Source organism: Pseudorasbora parva, chromosome 13 (genome assembly GCF_024679245.1).
Source record: "Pseudorasbora parva isolate DD20220531a chromosome 13, ASM2467924v1, whole genome shotgun sequence".
Taxonomy (NCBI): Eukaryota; Metazoa; Chordata; class Actinopteri; order Cypriniformes; family Gobionidae; genus Pseudorasbora; species Pseudorasbora parva.
The window spans coordinates 38,574,383-38,599,176 of NC_090184.1; the positions used below are offsets into that span (position 1 = coordinate 38,574,383).

The 24,794-nt window shown below is 38.9% G+C and overlaps 1 protein-coding gene across 1 annotated transcript in view; it reads right to left on the reverse strand.

The window, feature by feature from the left end:
• Positions 1 to 20,344, reverse strand: part of kcnd1 (potassium voltage-gated channel, Shal-related subfamily, member 1) — a 102,432-nt gene extending 82,088 nt beyond the window's left edge. Inside the window, exons 1-2 of the mRNA XM_067414322.1 lie at positions 20,181 to 20,344; positions 17,531 to 19,366 (exon numbers count right to left, since the gene is read on the reverse strand). Of these exons, the coding sequence (XP_067270423.1) occupies positions 17,531 to 18,645 (1,115 nt within the window). The 5' untranslated portion in view covers positions 18,646 to 19,366; positions 20,181 to 20,344. The remainder of the gene's footprint in view (positions 1 to 17,530; positions 19,367 to 20,180) is intronic.
• Between the last annotated feature and the right edge of the window lie 4,450 nt (positions 20,345 to 24,794).

A 24,794-nucleotide genomic window follows, 5' to 3' on the forward strand; every position in this document is an offset into this window, starting at 1 on the left:
GGGTTTCTCCACGATTGAGGACGTCACCGCTTTGTTCGCGATCATCATTCTTTAGCTCCGCCCACACGATACGCCTCCAGGCTCTCGTTTTTTTTCCGGAAAGACTCGGTACAGCCTATATTTCTTTTATAAATATAATAAAACTAAAGTCTTTTCGGAGATATGAAGGATCCAATTCTACTCTTTAGGTACTCAAGATTGACATGAGATGAAACTGAAACTGTGTTTCACCCCCCTTTAAACCAACAATATGTCCAGCCTTGGCCTAAAATGAGTTATCCCCATATAAAAAAGACAATCCCCCTGGAGTAACCTGGGGTTAAGTGTCTTCCTCAAGGGTACAATGGTGATAATTCAAGGGCTGCGTCTTGCTCTCAGGGATTGAACATGAACTTTAAATGTGAAATGTATAGCATTTTCAAAAAAAAGGGGGGGGGAAGGGGGGGCATCATTTACTAATCCCCAGGTCATTTCAAACCTGTATAACTTTCCTACTGTGGAACACAAAAGGAAACTCTGTAAAAGATTTGACATTTTTGGGTGAACGATTCCTTTAAATTTTTAAGATTTTTAGGTTGCATTAAATTCTGTTTCTGAGTCTCATTTAGAATTAAGCGATTCATTTGTGATGCGAAAACAGTTTCCTTCAGGAAAACAGAGGAATTCATCTGAATCTCAGAGTGAGACAATTATCCGTTATATATTCTGCCAAATGCTCTCGGTGGAGCTCATGGTTGGGAAACTGTCACGCCACATTTTCAAACCTGAGCACACCGAGCCGAAGCGATACACCTTCACACATGCAGACCTCAGCACGTAAATGGATTTGTACTTTTCAGGGTCCCACAGGTTCGCATACAGCACAGTGCAGGGACGAACCGTTCCCTTCCAGCACAACTGAGCGCAAGAGCTTTCCTTCATGCAAAAATGCTCACGCTCCAAAGAGCTACAAAATCTAAACCTAACATTAGCATCTACACTAATTAGTCTCTCATAAATATGAACTACTTGGCTTCAAATCTTGTGGTTATTGCAGAACATAAGCATACTGTCAGTAACAATTCCTGTTTTTAATTTAAAATGTATTTTTAATAACAATAATAAACTATTATTATTTAATAAATACAAATATTAATAGTGTACTAGATAAAAAATATATATAAATAACTGTCACTATTGTGCTTTGTATTTTTCTTATTATTATTAAAATTGAATCAAATTTAAATGGAAAAAAAAGTTATTTAAAAGCTATTTCTGAAAGCTACTGCTGAAAGCTTAAAGGCTACTGTGCCATATATTTTTTTTTTAAATGAATAATTATTTAAACTGATAATGAAGCCATACTTAATAAAAAACTGATAATGAAGCCAGTCATTATTGTATTTGTAATATTGTATTTATTATTTGTATTCTTTTATTTATTTTATTTATTATTTATTTATCCATCTATCCATCTATCCATCCATCCATCCATCCATCCATCCATCCATCCATCCATCCATCCATCCATCCATCCATCCATCCATCCATCCATCTATCTATCTATCTATCTATCTATCTATCTATCTATCTATCTATCTATCTATCTATCTATCTATCTATTTACCTTCTCCCTCCATAATTTATGATAAAATAAATCCATAAAAAAATAAAATAAAAAATGTTTTGTTAATCAGCATCATGTTCTTGTTGTTATAAACAATTCTTAATATCAAAATAATTAATAATAACAACAATAATTTTACTTTAGTTGTTTTAATTATACATTTAATTAAACCTAAAACAAAAAGAGCAGCTTGGTTTCAATAAATTCCCTTTCAGAAAGTACTGTACTGTATTTCATAGTAAAGTGCACTCTTTTATTTCAAATGATAATGGTAAATGGTAATGGTCAATTTTATTCTTTATGACCTCTTTAAGTGAAAGTTAGTCAATTATTAAATAAATATCGCTCAGCACAATGACATATAAAGACCTGCTAGGAAGGGAAGTATGTTAAGAGCCAAACATAACAACAGACACAGATGAACACGCTAACTACTCTCAAAGCAGCAGTCTGTACTAGCTTTCACATTGTACTTCAGTCTAGTGCCGCAGTCTTCCCTTTCCCTCAAGCTCCTGTGGGAAAGGTGCGGACCTGATGAGGAAATGATGTCAGCTTTGTCATTTTTCTCCACAAAGGCGGTAAATGGGTCAGGCTCATGCACACAGAAGGACCACAGCCAGGGGCCACCTGACTGAGCAGCTACGATTATTTTTGGATAGGAGGGAGGTGTAAGTTGGCCAAATCATGTCAGGAGAGCTGGATAATAGGAGGAAACGTTTTTGCAATAACACTATGGAGAGGAATTGTGCAAAGAGCTATCGTTACTCATGAACACTTTGATTGAGCAATGCAAGTTTGAATGGTGTATATACTCATGATGATTCATCTGGGTCACTGTAACCATAACCAACCTCCAGATTCATATACTGTATGTGTCTGATGAGAATTACATGCATGGGAAAAAAGCAAATCATCTTGCACCAAAGAGATGGATTTCCCGGCCCTAAGTTGACCTTCTGAATATGAATGACAGATCTGAATCATCCTATCTCCTTCCTAAAACATATACACACTAAAGGGAACCTCCCTTTGAACTTTAATTTAATCATGGTATCGTGACACAAAGCTAGTTCTGATGGGAGTGCCTCGTGGTTCTGTCCTGGGCCCGCTATTATTACGCTGTCAAATGGATTGAAAAGATCTCCCTCTGACCACTGACCCTTGTTTTTTGATTTACGTACGAGAAGGCGAATACATGCTCAGCACCTTACCACCAAGGATATTTTCATTCGTGTCATCAACTCTGCTGTCTCCGCACAATAAATGTGATATTTACACGAGACCTTTTGACATTTAATTTTCTGTTGTCATGCATGATATAAACCTCATGGCAAAGTAAAATCTGACCCCTGACATTACATTTCATCATCATTTCTTATACTATAAAGTTGTTTACTAATTTAAAAATCTGAATGAAAAGACAAATAATCATCATGGGATACAGATGAGAGATATTGTCACTCTAATTCCCCATACGGCACCATATGACTCTTTAGACCTCAACAAATCCCTTTATCTGCAGCCAATCCAGGTGTGATCTCTTTTCCCTGTAAGATTATGAATTGCCTGTTATTGTCTAGACCCTGAGAACTGTCAGGCTGCCAGCGTGAGTGTGAACTACAGCATTCGATACAAGTCCTTTAAGCTTTGTTCAGAGAGGCAGTAAAAGAATCTGAAGAGCAATAAAACAGAAGATTATGAAAAATTTAAAATCCAAATTATACAATTTAATTAAAACATTGAATTTCTGTATCAAATCTGATATCTATCAAGTCTGAAGAGCAATAAATAAAACAATAAATATAAATACACAACATAAAAATTATAAATAATTTTAATTTTAATATAATAAATATTAATTATTATAAATATTATAATAAATAAATAAAAAAAAAAATAGGTATTGATTTTATGAGGGTCATTGTGGTTCTAAAAGTTGGATTTGAAAACTAAATTGCTGTATGAAAAAAAAGCCAAACAGCATAAAATTACACAAGGCAAAAATATATTACAACAGTTGGCTACAAACTAAGTGGACTTGGCAGCATGCACAAATGTGCATTTGTTAGTTTTTGTAAATATACAAATTGTAATTGTCATTTCAACCCGATCACACATAAATGCGTATAAATAGTACGAGTGTGCAATGCCGTGGAATGTATACGGCAAAACTCATTTTGGCGTGCATATGATACGCTGTTTTTCGCGTGCATATGATACGCACTTTATGGCGTATATATGACACGCTCTTGGGTAGGTTTAGGGTGGTGGGGCGGATATATGATATGACACGCTCTTGGGTAGGTTTAGGGTGGTGGGGTGGGGGGTTCGTATGTATAATACGCCATAAAATGCGTGTCATATGCACGCGAAAAACAGCATGCCATAGACACGCCAAAATGAGTTTTGGCGTATACATTCCACGACATTGCACACTCGTACTATTTATACGCATTTTTGTGAGAATAGCCTGGTCATTTTCATGTCCAGCACCAAATGCACTCGCTGTTCACATCTGTTAGCCCATGAGCGTGCTGGTCTGAAGACGAGGTGTGTACAGGCGCATTGTTGGAGCGTTGCTATTTTGAGGCAAATGAAAACAACTGCACCATTGACAAACAAAAACCTGGTCTAAGGTCAATAGTGCAGTATTTGTTTTTTTATAAAGTAATATGTGCATAAATATGTGCATAAATAATATGTGCCTATTCCTCTGTGGAGAAACGTCTTTCAGCTCGCAAAATCTGTCATGTTAATACCAAAATGGTGCAAGTGCAACTGGCTTATCAAGGGAATGGGAGATGAGACTCTGATTGGTTTAATACACGTATCGGCCAAAATACACCCATGACCCAATAAAGGTGCCCTAGAATGAAAAATTGAATTAACCTTGCCATTGTGAAATCATACGAGTTCAGTACATGGGCATCACATACAGTCTCAAACACCATTGCCTCCTACTTCTCATATAAATCTTTTGCATGAAAAACAACGCAAAAATAGAAGTGATTCTCAACATAACGCCAACTGTCACACAGTCGCTGGGATCATTAATATGTACGACCCGCCAACATTTGCATATGTCCGAACATGTTCATTATCGGGCGGAACTGACGGAACCGAATCATCAGAGAAACAAGTTGCACGAGGGAAAACGGCAGCTCTCATGGACACAAATGACTTTTTGTGGGAAGTGAGGACTTTTCATACCCTTCCCACAGATAAAAAATGTTAACAGTCATGGTTGATGTTTATTATAATCGGATACCACAAGAATTTAATTCAAAATCTTTCCCTTGTTCAGCCCATTTCAAGCAAGCTTCGCTCAGCATCTTAAACTGAAGAAAGGGGCAATTACAACTGTATTCCTGCAAGTAGTAAGTAATGATTTATCCACTTATTGACTGTTTGAACAATTTCGGATTAAATTGAAAGTTTCTTAGCAAGACAGCATTGTCTATATAACACAAGATGCTAGTACAGTAACAATAGCAAACTCCAAGCATCATACAAAACTGAATAGTGCCCTTATAGCCCCTAATAGCCCCTGCCCCCAAAAAGGGTCTCGGCCCTATTTTGATAGCTCCGCCCCACACATACATAACCCAGGCAACGACTATGGGAGAATTTGTGTGTAACTAATCCAGGTCGAATATTCTGTGAAAAAGTCATCCCTTCCATCACAAAAACACAAACCGTTCTCATGAACAACTCGATAGTGCATGAGCCGACAGTCCAGCTAACGACATATTACAATTATGACAAGATTGGAGTTATAGCGATCACAAAACACAAACAGTTCTCATGAACAACTCGATAACGTTATACAAGCTCGATAGTATGGCTAAACACATATTACAATTATGACCGGATGGGTTGGAAATGGGTTGGTTATAGATGGAAAGAGGAAACATATATTAGGAGTATAGTTTCTTACCTGTCAGACACATTATGTGAGCTGACGCTTGAAACACTGAGGGGTTTTAGATGCTCCATACGGTGTGGAAATGAACAGGTCTTTATCATCGCTGAAGTGAGACACAATACGATCGCAAATGGACAAACAAGCGAACATTACACTCGAGCATATTCAAGCAAAAGCCAGCATATATTAGTTCTTTCTTGGCTAATGTCCGTCCTGTGTGGCTCGTGTGTTTTGAATAATGTTGTGCACTGAGCCGCTCTTCTCTCCATAGACACGCCCCTTACCTGCTGATTGGCTACAAGTTCATTATTCCCCTCGGCCAGAGTTGTTTTTCTAAAACAGTTTTGAAATAACACTTACCCCACCTTTTAAAACGATAGTAATTTGACAAGGCTTCAATTCATTTTGTAAAAAATATATATGTATTTATATTTTTGAGAACTGAAGTATAATGTTTTTGCATGCTTTTATTTCAGAGTACATCACAGTCACTGCGTAGCCTACATTGTGACTAACGTTGTATAACCATGCAATATCATTGATGAAAAAAGACGAGTCTAAAATGTAGTTTAAAAAATAAAAATTTGAACAAAAACCACTGGTTTTGGTTTTGTCGGAGGGAAAGAAGAGCGTTCGTGCTTGTGGTTGCCAGATTTAACTAATTTAATTCACCCAATCAGAGCTTTTCTGTGAAAAAAACACGTATACTATCCGGTGTTTTACCTAATCATGTACAATCTGGCAACCATATGCACGCAAACTCTCTCTCTCGCACGCGTGGATAAGCTAAAAACACCAATAAACAAGTAAGCTGCATTTTATCAATCTCCATTTGAGATGTTCTGCTTAAAGTGTCATTCAGTCAGTCTGTGTTCTGTCAGGACGGTCAGGACTCACGAGCAGCTTCGCTGAACAGCTCAACTGCTGTGTCCTGTGAGCTGCTGAAATAAGCCAATCAGAGCAGAGCTCAACATTAATATTAATGACTCTTTCAAATAAGGCAAAAACAGAGCATTACATCCTAGGGACAATTTCTAGGGTTGTAAATGGACCTGTAAAACTGTATCTGGAGATATAGGAGAACAATTTAACATATTGTTTCAACTCATTCTAGGGCACCTTTAAGAGAATATGTAAAACCATTACCGCTTTTTTTCGTCGTTAAACTAGCAAAAGTGGAAGTGCGTCTGTGCCATGAGCTTCAGACAATGCTCTCAGATCGTTAAAATAGGGCCCATCATGTCACACAAAGACTGCACCATTAAAAGCTGACAGTATCTAACCTTGATCACTTCTTTAACACTACCTGGAAGTGTGGTGGAATTGGCAGAACGTTTGAGACACTGCTTGTGCTTTTAAGAGCGATCTTTTAGAGTCAGACAGCCCGAGACACCTAACAGACACACCATAATTACAGACAGGAAGATCACAGACAGCTGGTGATATTGGATTCACTCCAATTCAGAGGAGTTCGAATTCATTTGCAGGGAGGAAGGTGGTTTGGTTTGATAAAGTGGCAGATTAAATTTACTTAAACATCCATCAATATGTGACATCACGCTAAATTATAAAACACAATGTGCCAGCTGTCAAAGAAAAGGTCAACAGACTTATCTCAAAGTATAGCTCAGCCAAAAAGGAAAATTCTGTCATCATTTACTGTATTGTAAAACACAAAAGAAAATGTTAAACAGAATGTCGAGGCTGCTGTTTTCCATTAAAATGTAAGTAGACAAACACTCGTGCTCCAAAATGGCCTCATAAAACTAGTTTTAAAGTTGTCCATTCAAGGCTTGCATTACACTCTGAGCCTTCTGAAGCCATATTTGTGTGACGAACAGACCCAAATGTCACTATTTGTTGTTGCTGTCAAATTTTATTTGCATTTCCGCATATACAAATCTGCATATTCGAAAGATATGTTAGTTTGGCATCACTGACATCGAATTTTATGCAACACATCTTGTATTGCCAAATTCAAATCTTCAAAACACACTAAAAAGCGAATGAGATTAGAGAAAAATCATACAGGTTTAAAATAGCACGAGAGTGAATCCTACTGAAAATTAAAAAGGGTGAAAATTAAAAAGGATTTTTTTTTCCTGGATAGTGTGGGTGGTTGCCAGGGGGTTGCTATGTAATTGGTAAGGTGTTCTGAATGGTTGCTAGGGCATGGTTTATACTTCCCTACTATATTATGCTGAAAACCGTACGCCAAAAGTGTACATACTATTAAAAAAATAGTAGGCAAAAAAGTTTCCGGATGAGCTACTACTTCCAGCAAGATTCTGAAGTGAATGAATGAATGAGGCATGTATATAGCGCTTTCATGTGTACTACTTTACACCCAAAACGACTTACACTCATGTCAGGGGTCTCTCCTAAACCACCACCAGTGTGCATATGATGGACAATTTACTATCCTATGAGGCCATGGAAGAGGATTTATGCATGGTGGTGAAGTGACGCAACTGACGCTGGTTGGTTACATGACAGTTACAACATGGCGGATGTAGTACACATTTAAATATCATTCATACTACCCATTTGCCTAGAAATCTAGACGCACCCTAGCGGCAGCAAATTTAATCTGCCCGCGAGTGTCGTCTAGGAACTCTCAATACCCTTCTGAGCTGTATTCGCCTAACTCTTGCGGTGCCAATCACATCGTGTATAGAGTCGGCGGGCGGGGCCATAATGACGGCCGAGTTGCGTTTGCGTGCTTCTAGTAAACACAGAAACTGGCGAACGGCGGCGGTCTTTCGAATCAGCTTTGACTGCGATTCTAAAAGACTTGGAGTTAAGCTTTTCTCTGAGAAAAGAACAAAGAACGGCACTGAAGTCATTCTTAAGAAGGGAAGATGTGTTCGGAGTTTAGCCGACCGGATACGGTGAATATTTAATCTATCAAAAAGCTCTGCTTCACCTTCGGTCCTCTGGTTGGTTGTAGCGCTATCCTATCGCGTGCAGAGGGAGTTTGAAAGACAACCGTTTATCCCGCCCCTCGGATTGAGCCCTGTCAATGGTGAGTTTCCAGACCAAACATCTTGATGTGGGTCTGGCTTGTCAGGCTAACTACCCATATTCGTACTATGTTAATGGTCGCAAAGTAAATTCGAATTTAAATGGATACCTACTCAGACAGCATGCGATTTTGGACGCAGCACATGACACACACTGATAAAAGACACCCATCTGAGACTGAGTAAAAAACATAAATCCTTCCCTTGAACTGCACCATATTCACACCTGAACTAAATCTCTGTTCTCAGCCAGCATTATCTCTTATGCCACAGTCAAACCTCCCAGCCAATCACAACAGACCTCTTTACATGCCAAAAAAAAAAAGGTGCCTCTAGCACGAGATGAATTATGTGAACTGAACCAAGACCAAAACCACATTACATCACTAATACATAATTCTGACAGGTCATCAGTCTGAGGAGAAAAAAATAAATAATTAAATAAGAGCCACAATCCCATCACGCAGCCTGACAGCTTCAATGAAGTGATAAGTTGAGTGGTTTCTGTCACAGACATTAGCGCTTAGCACGGCTGCTGTGAGGTCTTTTGGGTCTTGCATTGTTCAAGGGCGATGCTTTTCCCACAAGAGACTTATATAAGCCAACAGCAGATGGTGAGAGTGGACTCTAGAGAGGGACAGTGACGCTCTGGGACAGCAAGTTTTGTCCTCTTGTAAAGGGAGAGATTAACGTTACTCCCCAACTGGAAAGAGTTTGAACAGCCCATCACACATCTGTTTTTGATAAATTGCAAAGACAAACATTTATTCTGAGTGAAAAACCATATAATTAAATATCGTGCCTAATGTGTGCTTTGAAATCTGAAAACAAATGAAAAGAATGAATTTACATTCTTATATTCAGTCAGAGTTGTATGTTAGGACATGCTGTTCACTCAAGGGAACCCAGGTTTAAGTTTGACCTGGGTCATGTCCCAATCCCATTCCCCTTCACTCACCCTATTTTCCTATTTTGTCTACACTCCACTTTCCTTAAAATAAAATGCAAATAGGCCAAAAGGCAAAAAAAGAATGAATGACTGAGCAAATGACCAAATGAATGACCGAATGAATGAATGAATGAATGAATGACCGAATGAATGAATGAATGAATGAATGAATGAATGAATGAATGAATGAATGAATGAATGAATGAATGAATGAATGAATGAAATAGGAATTGGGTCATCTTTGTCAACTCAATCAAATTTCGCTCAAATATTTTATTTAATTCATATTTTTCTGAAGACACAAATAGTGATGAAAGAAAAAATATTAAATGTCACAGATGTATATTAACTGAGTAATGCACTATTTTGTCGAGGGGGTCAAAAAGAAAGTGGTCTCCTGAGATTTGGAGCCAAATCACAGGTCAGCGAAAATGACTTTAAAAGATGGCAGAAGCTTTATTTTATTTTTACACAGAGATTGGTGGGTAAACTAGTAAAATCTGTTTAATTAAATCTAGTTAATGTGGGTCACTTTGCATACACCTGATGCTTTTTTCTTTTAAAGAGGAATATCTAAAGAAAAAATAATGTTGAAACTAGAAAAGCATTTTTAAAAAAATCTAACAATTGCATAGAACGGTGAGTGAGACACATCAGCATTAAATATTCTTTTTGCAAAGTTTCCGCACCTGTACCTCAAAGTATTAAAGATATCTCAATATCTTTCTAAATTTTAATTTTTAATTATAATCTTTACTTGTAAGGCCCTTTATGTTTCAGTCCCTATGGGGATCCCAGTGCAACTCCACATCCAAAATATAGAATGTTACCCTTTTTTTTCTCTCCAATGGATGAAAACCAAATGTGGGCACATTTTCAAAGAGTTGATACATATTGTGTTTAAAAAGAACAAATCATTTTGAAGCTAGAAATGTATCTCGTTTCCCTCTATCAAAACAAATGTACAGAACATCCCCTTCTGAGCGCCAAGATACACAGAAATGGTCAAGTTGAGGTACAGTACCTCTCTAATATGAATTTATAAGAATCTATATTTGAATCAGTTTCAGGGATATTTGGAAGAAGGACTTTTGTAGCATAAATAGATGTCATTACATTGACATCACAATATATTTGGGATTGAACCATATTGGGACTTAAAAAATAAGATTCCAAAAGAAAAGTTTCATAGGAATAAGAATCTGAAATGATATTAACATATCTTTTATACCTCTTGAGTTACAGTACCTGCAAACTAATAATTTTTTTTGCCACTCAGATGGGCATGTCCTTTTCAATTGTTTAGATCACAGATTTAATTCTTTAGAAACAAGATGCATTCTTCAGACATTCTTCTTTAAAGGGGGGGTGAAACACTCAGTTTCAGTCAGTGTCATGTCAATCTTGAGTACCTATAGAGTAGCATTGCATCCTGCATATCTCCGAAAAGTCTTTATTTTTTTTATAATTATATAAGAAAGATGCGCTGTTCCGAGTCTTTCCGAAAAAAGCCGAGCGGGTGGGGGCGTGTCGTGTGAGCGGAGCTAAATAATGACGTGTGCTCGCTGCTGCTATTGTGTTGAGTCGAGTGCGTCGTAAAGCTGTGTCATCCCTAACAGCGGGAAAAAAACTTTATTCAAAATAAAAATATGGCTTTTAATCAGATACAGCCATACATCTATGATCCGGAATCAGACCCAGAGGCTGCAGTTGAACAGGAGCAGCAGCAAAAACGACTAGAGCAGGACGTCTCTATGTGGTACAAGTTATACACTAACTATATAATATGCTTAGCGACTTGTGTTATTTACATATTTATACTTGAATTATATCGTCGTATTTTTGTCTTTGAAGGTGTACATGTGGGAAGTGCAGTTGTGCACGTGTGTTTGTGTGTTTACGCGTGGTTTGTGTAGACAGTAAGCGGACTGGTTTTGCACGGCAGGCTAAGTTAGTGTTTACATAGAAAGACACGGAATAGTAGCGCATTTGAATGAAGAAGCGTGCTTATTTAGTTCAACATATTTCCCCCCTCTTTGTGTATTGTTGTTTGGAGTGCTTTTACAATACACAAACATAAAGTTACACATATAGTGGCCAGCTAAACAAATGTACACGCACTACACATCGCATGCTCCATTGATCAATTAACTATACGTGATCATGTTTGGGCTACTTGATGAGCATAGGCAAAAAACACAGACATTTGAAGCAGTCTCACTCACAGCCTGCGGTTCTAACGTTGGGACCTTTATCGTTGGGACTGCTCCATCCTTCAGCATTAGGCGATCGGAAAATCCTGTGTCGAGCTGGGCCTTGTTTATGAAACAGTCGGTACAGAAATGCAGCGAACAGATATAAACATTTGCGCAACTCAGTTGCTGATCCGGAAAAGCAAATTACATCCACTGTTGCCTTACCGCTGGGTTTTTGGGGAATCTGTGCAGGACTGTCTTGGTCTGGCAACCAAAAACGCACTTTTTTGGTGACATTGTTATGTGCACATCACCTTTGCAGCATCCTACAAGCCAGCGCTTTGATGGGCGTAGCCTGTTACTTTCGCTCTCTCCCTCGCTCTCTCTCACGCTCTTCCGGTAGAATTGTCCGTAAGGCCCATACAAGGAAATTCCGCCCCCACTAACGTCAATGGGGACGCATGATCTCAAAAAACTTGCCGAAACTTATGACTAACCGGAAGTAGTATTTTTGACAAAGAAATACTCCCATCAAACGTCCACCTTAACTTTTGAAACTTTGTCTATGTTTAGTATGGGATTCCAAGTCTTTAACAGTGTAAAAAGATCAGTATGCATGAAACAGCATTTCACCCCCCCTTTAAAAGATAAAAGTAGCAGCGGAAGGCAAAGTGACCCACACTTGGTTTTTGACCAAGAAAATGTGTACAATTTACTTATGAAGCCCTCTGACATCCCCATATCTCTGAAATGAAACCATACTGGGCCTTAAAAATCAAGATACTAAAAAAACATGTTAAAAACAATCTAAAAGGATATCAGGAGATCTTCTTGAGTTAGAGGCAAACAAACTTCAGGCAAAAAAAACAAGTAGTCACCATTGGCATACAGTATAATGCAACAAAGATTGCGAAAGTCAGCAGATTTTACCAATAGACCTACCAATCCATAATAAGTCTATGCAAAAAATAAATAATGATGCTGCCATCTATCTATCTATCTATCTATCTATCTATCTATCTATCTATCTATCTATCTATCTATCTATCTATCTATCTATCTATCTATCTATCTATCTATCTATCTATCTATCCATCCATCCATCCATCCATCCATCCATCCATCCATCCATCCATCCATCCATCCATCCATCCATCCATCCATCCATCCATCCATCCATTATTTAGATCCCATAGTTTACGAGCAGCTTCTATAATTTCTTACACACCGAGCTATTGTATCCTGCTTTCACCCAGGTTGTATTAAATAATAACTTAGAGGGTGCATTAAACATTTAACACAGTATCCAAATGGAACGAAGCAGACATCTTAATTCTGCAGCTCCTGCTCCAAACGCTGCCCTTTCAAGGTCAACAGAGAGGAAGCGTAAAGTTGGATATTATGTCTTGGTAATGTGCATTCCACTCAGCTGCCGCCACAGACCGACCAATCGAATCTTGCATTCAATGAGAGTCTTTGCTCGTTCCTTTGATCTGCACACATGCATTTCTTTCTGCATAGTAAGGCTAAAGCGGAGCGTTTATCCAGCTATCACCAGAGGGAACACGGCCAATCAACCCAACCCAGGATAAAGCATTAATCTATCAGGTCACTCTAGTGTAACTTCGGGAACACCCACAAATGTATTCATTTATTCAATTCAGACATTCATTAACATGCACGTTGAATCAAGCAACCTGATGGAGTTATTTGCTTTTTCATTGCCCAGGATTTCGAAACCACGGAAGTGCATAATTATATTTGGAAAAAATGATTAAAGGGTTTGAAATGCCATCCTTCTTGTAGCTTAGTTTTTCATGCATATTAACATTTAAATGCAAACAGAAAGCATTACATTTGAGAACTGAATATTACTTTTGTTGTTCCAACATGACTGCTTCAAGATTTGATTTTCTTTGGAGACTATACAACAGTCATATAGACGGGTCTATGTAAAAGTAATTAGTTTGAAGGTAAAATGTCACTGATTAGGTTTTAATGTTGCTGGATGGCATCACAGATTGTCCCTTGTTTTACATCACAACTTTGTGTTTTAACCAACATAAAATATACAATCCATAACAATCACCATCCGTTTAAATGCATCAATGATCATGACTGTACATCTAAACTAGGTACATTTTAGAGACAAAGTGAGTGAAACTTGCCTACTCAAAACTATTATGCGGTCTACAGGACATACCACACAATTTAAACCATCACAAATAAAATAAAAAGTGTAAGGCTTTGCTTAAATCAGCCTTAACTATGAGCAATAGCCACAGCGATTACTAATCATAAAACATTAGATGGTTTGCACCATTGTACATATACATATCTGAAACCTTAATAATGTTAGATCAAACATCTGTAAATCTAACATTAATGAGAATGTTTGGGAAACACTCTTCAAGAGGTGGGCAAATCTAATAATATAATACAGCTTATATATTTGGCTTTCTATGGTGGAAGAGATCATGCCATACACCCATTTCCTTATAATGATCAGCATCCCTGCAGAAACCACTGAAGATTAATGTTTAAAGTGCATGACATTTAATGAAAAACCGCTGAAAACCTGATAGCAGGTAATATATATGTATGTGCAATGATCATGTAAGCAGGATGATGTATTGCTTCAGAGTGTTAATACGCAGCTCCTGACATTTGCATGATTAGCTGAAATATTTAGAGTAATATGGCGCTGTTTCCTACATTTTCATAATGCATGGGAAGACCCAAGATTTAGGTTGTCATTAACACTAATGTGAATATCCACCTGTCCATTATTGTCTACAGATGATCATTATTCGCCCACTGTCCAAGAGCAACATAAATTACATTTTACTAAATCCAAACGCCTGTGTTGTGTACCAACTTATACAGTGTATACAGCCTGCAACTACAAATAGTGTGTGAAACCGCAGTATGTGCAACAATAAGCATGACAAATAAGAGTTTGTGGCCTTACCCCAAACCAATATGATACATTGTGCAATGACCACCAACCTTTTTAACACCCTTAGTTTCCAGTAGGAATTATACCACCCCCTTACTTCACAGAGATTTCAAAAAAGATGAAATACACTGAATGGTGAGATACTATCGAAGTGTTTTACATTAACTGCAGAACTCATGGTAGGTTTGTCTTGAAAGGTTGATATGTTAAGGTATATAATAATCTAAGGCCCAGTTTACTCCAGGTATTAAGATTCATTTTGGTCAGCCAGATCCCAATTGGACAACACTAAATACAGGTGTAAACGGGGTCTAAAACATTTTAAGCATGTCTACTTTTGACCACTTCCAGAAGTAGAGGAAAACGCATTTGAACGGATTGCTTTCGTAGTGTACACTCATGTTGTCAAACAGCCACAAAACACCGTCTGCTCTCCACCTACTGACCTGCTTAAACATTAAAGCGTGTTAGCCTGTTGGCTGAAGACCAAAGTTTGAAAAACGTGCCAAGTACATTTTTTGTTTTCTTACCATTCCTGATTCTAACACACTCACCGCGTTCAGCGTGGTCTTGCGGCTATCAGAGCAGAAACAAAAGCTGCAGCTTGAAAGGTGTTTTTCCGTCACCTCTGGCCGCATTCATCAAATTGTGTGAGCTTGTTTCATCCATTAGATTGAAAGATCCGAAAAGGCCCACATTTATCACATATAGACCCTCCCCTCAAAGAAATCAGAACAGAAGTGGTTGAAAGTGGACAAAAGAGACGGAATATAACACCAGGTGTAAACGAGAATGTGTCTCCCTTGTCCACTTGTGAGCTGAATGACTAAAAAGCATCTTAATAACAGGTGTGAACAGGGCCAAAGATCAATTTCTATATGGTTAACATTAATGGGGATTTCACTTCCAGAACCTGGAAGACTGTTGTACTCTATCCTAGTACCTCAGTGATTCAACCAATTGCATTATTGTTCAGGACATGTAAACCTGTTTGAAAACCAATAAGTAGATTTTGCTGCCAATTCATTCAGAACACCTACCCTGCATCCTAACTCGCATACTATCCATACTAAATAGTATTCGAAAATAGAATTAGTATGTCCCAAATCGTAGTATGTTGAAAAGAGTATTCCAAAGATTCCCGGATGATTTACTATTTCTGGTCCGAATTTGAAGTACGAATCAATGCGCACTCTGACGGCTGATATTGCCCACAACCCACTGCGAGTTGGGAGAGGATTCGATTAGAAACACGGATAAAAAGCGTTGAAAAACTACAAACATGACGGATGTGCGAGTTCGACGGTTAAATAGAGAAGTTTAGATAAAGGGGTTTGAGTGACCAACTATCAATATTTAACCTGACAAAAATATATTTATTCAGTGTTGTCCACATTATATTTCACCTGCAGCAGCATTGTGAACATTTGTAATGACGTTTAGCCATTAACTTTTAAATGCATCATTATATTTAAACTGCAAACATGAGGAGAGTCTCTGCATTAAAGACCCACACATGGCAGATCAACGAGCGGCTACATTTCTCTTCGATACGGTAGGACATTATACTGAATGTGGAGGATTTGAACTCTGACGAATCTGACAATGATTGACAGCGCAGTTAAACGGTGACGGGATGCGCGGAACTAAGCGACAGAGAGAGTCCGGTAAAGATGGCGAAGTAGTATGTCCTGAAGCATGCATACTTTTCTGTTACACACTCAAAAGTATATACTTTTTCGTCACAAAAAGAGTGCATACTTTTAGGACGTAGTATAAGTAGGCAAATTGGGACGCAGCTCTAGAAATGGAGGGTTTCATTGGAATGCATTGTGGGATACAGTATCTCAGAAAGTGTGCTTTTATGCTATATACTGGATTTTTTCCCAAATGCAGTAGCTCATTCAGTTTTTCCCTGCAGAAAATAGCATAAAACTAGCATACATGTTCAGTATACTATAATACATACTAAAAAATAGTAGTATAAGATTGTATGATATTCCGAACACAGCCTACATGTGCTAAAGTGCTGAATGGTTCTCATTGCATCTGTGTGGGTGTTTTCTACCCAACAACAACATGGAAAAAGAAACCATATTGAGACCTTTTGCAAAACAGCCAAATGTTTCAGGAAAAAGTTGAAGAAACACACACACACACACACACAAAAAAAAAGACCGCTTCATCTATCCTCCTCATCATCTCTCAAATGAAGTGACACAGTGTTTCACTCTTCATCTATCACTCTGAGATATTAAACAGTATCAATGAACAAGAGAAAACTGGTCGTTTCTGCTTCGCTAAAGCCGGACCAGCAAACCAGTGGTCAGAAACGTGGCTGAAGACTATAGTGCAGTCCATAACTCACTCACAGCTCAGTTTGTGAGTAAATGACTCCGGGCATAATCGAGGAAATCAAAGGTACATACCGGGATGATTCCCTAAACTTACAAATTAGAATTTTGCTTACATAGAGACAGGTTTCTTACCTAAAAAGCTGCTGTAATACCAAACCTGTACGCTGGTGAAATATAAATAACTCTTTCACTTAAACTGAAATGTCTGACTACACAAATCTGTCCATATTCAAAGTAATTCTTCATCGCAAAAGTTTTGGTGGAACTTTTGTATAAGAAGACTGTCGGCATCATAAATGAGCAATGAAGCAGTAAGTGGTTTGGATCACATGGGAATTTTCTGGAAAGTTCTTAATGGATCTCATCTATTTCTTCCTAAGCTTTTTAAATACTACCATGGAACCCATTTCACAGCAGTCCAAACAAACAATCGACAGTTAGAAAAGCTCTGTGCGTATAGAAAATAAATCCGTCGCATATTCAAAACATCTGCAGGTAAAACGGGAGTGAACTCACCCAAGCGTTGTCATGGTGACTATAGTGTACCAGAAGGAGGCTGGGATGCTGGTGAAGTTGGTTCCCTTGGTGCCTTTCTCGGCGTAGAACATGACGGTGGCAAATATGATGATGGCCATGGTAAGGGAAAACAGGAGGAAGCCCAGCTCAGAAGCACAGCTCTTCAGTGTATAACCCAGGATCCGCAGGCCCTGAGAGTGACGGGAGAACTTGAAGATCCGGAAGACGCGGAACACCCTCAATGTGACAAACGCTCCGCTCACGTCCTCGTTCTCGGGCATGACCAGGCCGATGTAGTAGGGCATGATGGCGACGACGTCGATTACGCTCATGACCGAGCGCATGAACTTGCAGCGACTGGGCGCGGCGAAAAGCCTCATGAGGTACTCGAATGTGAAGATGAGCACACAGGCCGTGTCCATGCAGAAGAACGCCAGCGAGTACTTCTCACCGCACGGCAAGTCTTTCTTGCTGCCTTTGAGGGGTCGGCAAGGGACAGTTTCCACCACGTTCGCTATGACCGAGACGGCGATGAAGAAACCTGTGACGTAGTAGAAAACGAGAGCCATGGTGCTTGTGTGGGGGTTCTCAAAGGCGCGCCACAAGCGCTCCCGAGATGTGCTGTGCGGCGGCAGAGGCGTGTCCGTCGCCATCTCGGCCTCCGTGTCCTCGGCCAGACGTTCCTGGTTCTCCTTCTTGCGGTCCCTGTACTCTTCCATGCAGCAGTCTCCGATAATGTCTGGCACGATGCCGTAAAACGCCAGCTCCTCATCGAAGGCCTGAATGCACTCCTGCCGGGGGTAGTGAAGCTTACCCGTACGGTAGAAGTTCAAAATGTGACGAAACATCTCTGGGTCCCTGTCGAAGAAATACTCCTGAGTGTCCTCGTTGTAGAAAAACTCCTTTTCCGAGCTGCCCAGCAGAGTGTCGGGATAGCGGTCCAGCGTGTTTTTCCATGTCTGGAAACGGAGCCCGCTCACATTTACGAAGAGGATCTCGTCGTTGCGGCTCTTTTTGTCCACGGGCGGTTTGGGCATGTTTTTCTTGGCCAGAGGAAGCCAGCCAACAGCCGCTGCTCTGGCAAACGGCAGCCATGTTGCCACTCCGGCAGCCATCTTTAATTTGGTGGCTAAACGTTGTTACCGAAACAAATACACCAAAGAGGAGAATGCCAGTCAGCCCTGAGAAGATTTTCTGAACCTTTCTGGACCAGAAAAAGTCTTTCCAAACTAATCATCCGAGCTGAGGATCTCAGACTAGTTAGTTGTACGTCTCTCGGTTTGTCTGTACATCTAATAAACTAGGAAGGAATCCTCTGAGGTAAATGGAAGTAGGCGAATGTTTGCATTATCTGCTACAAAAATTTGGTGCTGTCAAAGCGTCAAAGCCATTTGAATCTCAGGATCTCCATTTATCAAAAATGATCCGGAAATGACCCATTAAAATGAATCAGTTCAAGTCTTTTGTTTGCAGATTGTGACTGTTCAAAGAACCAGATCAACCATCTAAAGGGTTAACCCTCTTGGCCATATCTTGCAGACTCTGCCGGAGAATACTGATTTGTTGCTGCTCTGTGCCGTTTCAAATTTTTATTAGTCTGAGAAGAGGCTTTCTGAAGTTAGCAAGAGACTATTTCTCCTCTACTGTGTCCATTCTTTCGTTTGTAGCCGTTCTCCCTCCTTTCTATGCAGTTTTAAGACTCCTGCCTTTATTTTTCTTCCCTCTCTTCGAGCTTCAAGTGGCTACTCAATCTCGCAAGAGGCTGAGAAGGTTTTCAAAGGGAGATCTCAGAACTACAGACACCTGGACTCCAAGTATGGCCGTTCCTTCACGCACCTGTCATGAAACATCATAACAAAACCTTAGGTGACGTCTGAAAGCAACATGGGACACAGTAGCTTCTTTCATTAGCTTATTTTACGTCAGAGACTATTCACAGTCTGTTTATGAGATCTCTTTCATGCTACATTCATTCACACTTTAAGCGGAAAAAGGTGCGGCATTACGGTTACAAATCTATATAAATAAATACATATGTACATAAATTATATATGCAATATTTTTTAAAATTTGATATATATATACAGTATACACACAAACACACAAACACGCATGTAAACTCTTCACAACAATCAATAAGTAATCAATAAAGTGTTTCCCCACTTCTAAGCTAATGCAACTTCCTGTTGCATCTAAATGTCTCTGTATGAATGAATAACCTCCCTAAAGCAGAATGAGGTGAAAAACCTACACAAACTTTTTACGGTAACATCACATAACCACACGGCTGACATTAATGGGTCCTGGCGGAGGACAGGTGACCCAGCCCAGTCCCAACATAATGCATACAACATGCTCCCACAATCAAAAATCAATAACGCATTACTCTACACCTCCTGCACCATACACTATTGAGATGAACAGTAAATTCAGGGTTTACTTTAGCACTAATGCAGCTCTACAGCAAAACACATTATGAAACTTATTTATTAAATTTTTGGTCTCAAACCCAAATGTAGGTCCTCCAAAATGTCCTATAATGAAAGTGACTCCCGAGATCAATGAGAGCTGTAAATAACATGACACAAAAAAGTCGAGCAAGTTGCCAGCAGTAATGAGAAGTAATGATCTATCTTTATAGACTTTTTACCTCTGAGATAGACGAGAGGATGGAGCGTTCAATGTAACAGAAAGCTGATGAAAGAAAGAAAAAAGGAAAGAAACGGCAATCTCTCTGCAGCAGCCCTGGCATCTCGCATGCAGCTTGTGAAGGAGCGACCGTAACGCCTAGTCCTCCTTGCCTTTCTCTCCTCTCCTCCGCTGCTCTGTTGCATTCGTGCGCTGCCTCTCTCTCTCTCTCATTTGCTTGCTCAACCTCCCCACCCTCTCTCTCTTTCTCTCACTCTCTCTCTCTCTCTCTCTCTCTCTACACTTATACATATCCATTTAAAGCTTAATATCTCTTGCAAATGCATCCTGTCCAACAATGGGTCATAGAGAACGAAGCAAAAGCTCAGGTTTCACACAACTTGACAATACTAGATCACAGTCTACTTGTGCCTTTTGTTGCAGCTTACTGCATTCAGACACATTGCATCCTCTCCTCTTTCAACAGATCGTTTCATGTTGCTCCACCTCTCTCGGCAGTGGAAGTAGCATGAGAATTTCATTCTTATTTCAGTTTCCTCAACTGTTTCCCAGCACAACGGGGTGCCATCACACTTCTGAAAGCAGTCTGTAAGGAAAATTGATTGAAGTAAATGAGAAAGCTCTGGGAGATTCTATGTGAGGTTTACATTACTGATACATACTGTACCACAATAGTCCAATTTCATTTCAGCAATTGTGAGTATGTTTCTTTTGCCATTATAAAATTGTATTATATATTTATTAAGTTAAAAGTTTGCATACACTTGAATGAATTTGTGTTTCTCACAATTTTACACATCTTTTTATTTTAAAAAGTGGTATTCAACCTGGGGGGGCGGGACTCATTTGGGCAGGGGTCCCCAAACTCGGTCTTGGAGGGCCACTGTCTAGCCAAATTTAGCTCTAACCCAATCAAATACATCTGGAACAGCTAATCAATGCCTTTATAGGCCCTAGTAAGACATTGATGAGCTGGTTCAGGTGTGTTTGACTGGGGTTGGAGCTAAATTCTGCAGGACAGTGGCCCTCCAAGACCTAACTTGGGGACCGCTGCATTAGGGTTTTATAACCCTTTTTGCTTTACTGGTTGGAACTCTCTTCACATCCTAATAGCAACATGTGCATACATCTTTTGTAGAAGTCTCAGGACCAAAAAAATGTTGTCCTATCACAATGTCCTACCTGCCTGTCAACGTATGTATTTATATACCTCCGCTCACCTGCTCGCGTAGACCTCGTCATGTTAATGCAAGTTCAAACTGCAAGATTTTATTCCCGATGTTTACTCTCCTACAGGTTGTGAAATCGCAGACAAATGCCCAAAATCATAGGCAAATCGGTGCTCGTTCAGGCGAGTGACAATCACAGTGTGGATTATCAAATCTGAGAGAATCGCTGACGAGTCACAAATGCTGGTGAGACATTTAGCATGCTAAATATCTGGACCTGTCTGTGTTCAATTACATTTGCGATGACCGACAGCCATTGAAGGAGGCGCGGCTTTGGAGACGCTTTGAAGGGAGGATGCTTTCAAAGCTAGCTTGCTATTGCTAGCCCCTCTGATATTGCATACCCTACCATTAAAACAAGTTAAAACAACTCAAACAAAACCCAAATTTCAATCACCCTTCAATCAATTTTTTTCCACAGTATTGGAAAATCTGTATATGAGGTAGCCTAATTTTAAAAGTGGTATTTCTAGACCTGAAAGTGATGTAAATTAAAATGATCTTAAAACTTGATGGGCTTTATATATACATATACAGTGAGGAAAATAAGTATTTGAACACCATGCTATTTTACAAGTTCTCCCACTTAGAAATCAATGGAGGGGTCTGAAATTATCATCGTAGGTACATGTCCACTGTGAGAGACATAATCTAAAAAAAAATCCATAAATCATAATGTATAATTTTTTAGCTATTTATTTGTATGATACAGCTGCAAATAAGTAGACCCACTTTATATTAGGTGGCCTTACCTACTATGTACTAACATTGTAATTAATCATTTGATACAATGCACTTATTGTGCACATACATGTTTTTATATTGTACTCACATTTTAAAAATGCCTGCATGTAATTACATCTGTAATTAATTTCTGTAGTTACATTTGTAATTACACAGTTAGCACTTCCTTTCCGCCTAACCCTACCGTTAAACTGACCCATATCACCACACCTGTCCCTAACTCTACCGTTAAACTGACCCATATCACCACACCTGTCCCTAACTCTACCGTTAAACTGACCCATATCACCACACCTGTCCCTAACTCTACCGTTAAACTGACCCATATCACCACACCTGTCCCTAACCCTACCCTTAAACTGACCCATATCACCACACCTGTCCCTAACTCTACCCTTAAACTGACCCATATCACCACACCTGTCCCTAACTCTACCGTTAAACTGACCCATATCACCACACCTGTCCCTAACTCTACCCGTATCCCACCTCAATATCAGCAAAGGTGTTTGGCAATACAATTGGAACACAGAAAGTACATTGTACTTATCTTTTTTATGTAAGTACATAGTACTTAAGGCCACCTAATATAAAGTGGGGCCAATTGATCTAAATGCATGCAATGTTTTCTTTTAACATAAATTGCTCCAACAGATACATTTGTTTACAAAAGTAAAAAGAGTTTTAGAATGACATGAACAAACAGAAAAAGCTGAGCTGAAGGCAATATCTATGGACCTTTAAGGTAATCAGATAACCTAGTTATTTATTTTTCTTCTGCCATTTAATTTAATTTAAATGTCTAAATGTTAGTGAGAAGAAAATAAAAAACTTTTAGATATCAATCCGCATATGCGATGGACATAGGTTATGATCATCTTTGCAAGCTCTTCTGAAAGGGAGTAAAAAGAGCTCTATATTTTTAAAAAGCACATACAAAAGACCTGAACCAGAGGCAAGGCACCTGTTTTACAGAATACAAAAGTTTGCTGAGCATAACCCCGATTTGTTAAGGATAGCAGAGGAAAATCAGTGTGCAGCATACATACTATTTTAAAAGCATCCCAGCGTGAACTACATAAGGCTGGTTGATTCATGTATAGACTGTGTAGACCTGAAAGCTAGACAAAAAAATGATCATTAGTTTGGACAATTCTCATGCTTCCATTTGTGTAATTTCATAGTTGTAATGACTTATTATTATTATAAAATGTAGAACTATTGGTTTTGCTTTATTTGTGATGGTACTTAACACATTTAACACACAATAATATAGCACATACAGATCTAATAACTCTCATTTGAGTATTAATAGATTATAGAATGGTAGGGTTAGGGTTAGAATAAGTTGTCATGGACTTGCAAAGTTAAAGTGTTAGCAGATATAAGCAGACTACTACTACAAATACTAACACTCAACAGAGTGTTCAAAAGGGACCATTAAAATATAGTGTTTCCAAAATAATAAAGAGTGAGTAGGTGTATCCAAACCTTCCATTGGTATATACAGTAATCAGCCATCTTGATCTCTAAATATCAGTAATGGCATAATCCATTGAAAACCCATATCAGTCAACCACTAGTTTACATTCACAAACTGTTCTTTAGTCTACATACTGTATTATTCATCATGAGGACAAAGGTTGAATTCACCAGACTGACACTCATCCATTTAGCATTTATAACGACTGCACTTTCTACTGCCGTTTTGCGGATGCACATGCATGTGTCTGAGGTCCAGAATGTCTTGTTGCACTGTGCTCCACCTAAAATAGTGGGATTTGACTGCATGGTATTTATATCTGTCTTGTTTACCCTGTGGAATTAACCATTTAATGTAATAGCATACTGTACACACATGCACGTAAACATTGTCTGGTTTCAATTATAGAGCAGGCATTCAATTTCTCACTGAAGTGTCACCTTAGAGACAGAATGACGGGATGTGCAATTCCATTTAGAGCCACTAGTGGCACAAACATTACACACTTCAACAAACACGTCAATCCTTTCGATCAAGCCTCACTTTAAAATGAAACACCCTCTTGCCTGCCACCAAAGCCTACTTGAAAGAAATAGTTGCTAGTGTAATTCTCAGTGATAGCATCTGTTTGAGGATTGAACTAAATGGCTTCTCAGGGCATAACGATTGATACTCTGGAAGTATTACAGCTCTAACATAGAGAATGTTTCAGCTGGCCGAATTGAATTTCTATGAATTAAATTGCACCAATTCACAGAATTTCAATTCGGCCAACTAAAAAATTTAGATGCGATCAGTCACTAGAAAATTTTCAATTGGAGACAGTTTTTACAGTGTACCCATAAAAGGGGAACAGACTGGAATTGAGCTAGTCAAAATTATAGCAGAATTGATCGACAAATCAATGATTGTGTTACCGTCTTCAAATGAATCCAGGGAACAAAACAGGTCAACAATGGGAAAATAAAGAGAACAAATCTATGGAAGTGTCGTTATGCATGCAGTTCCATGCTGTCTTATCAGGAGTAGATTTTAAATTGGATATTTTGCCTCATCAGTAAGATTATTACAGATTAAATTGTGAAATTTTGCATAATGCAGGGGCTTATGGAGAACAGAAGATTGGTAGAGCATGGAGTACAAGAGCAGATCTGTGTGA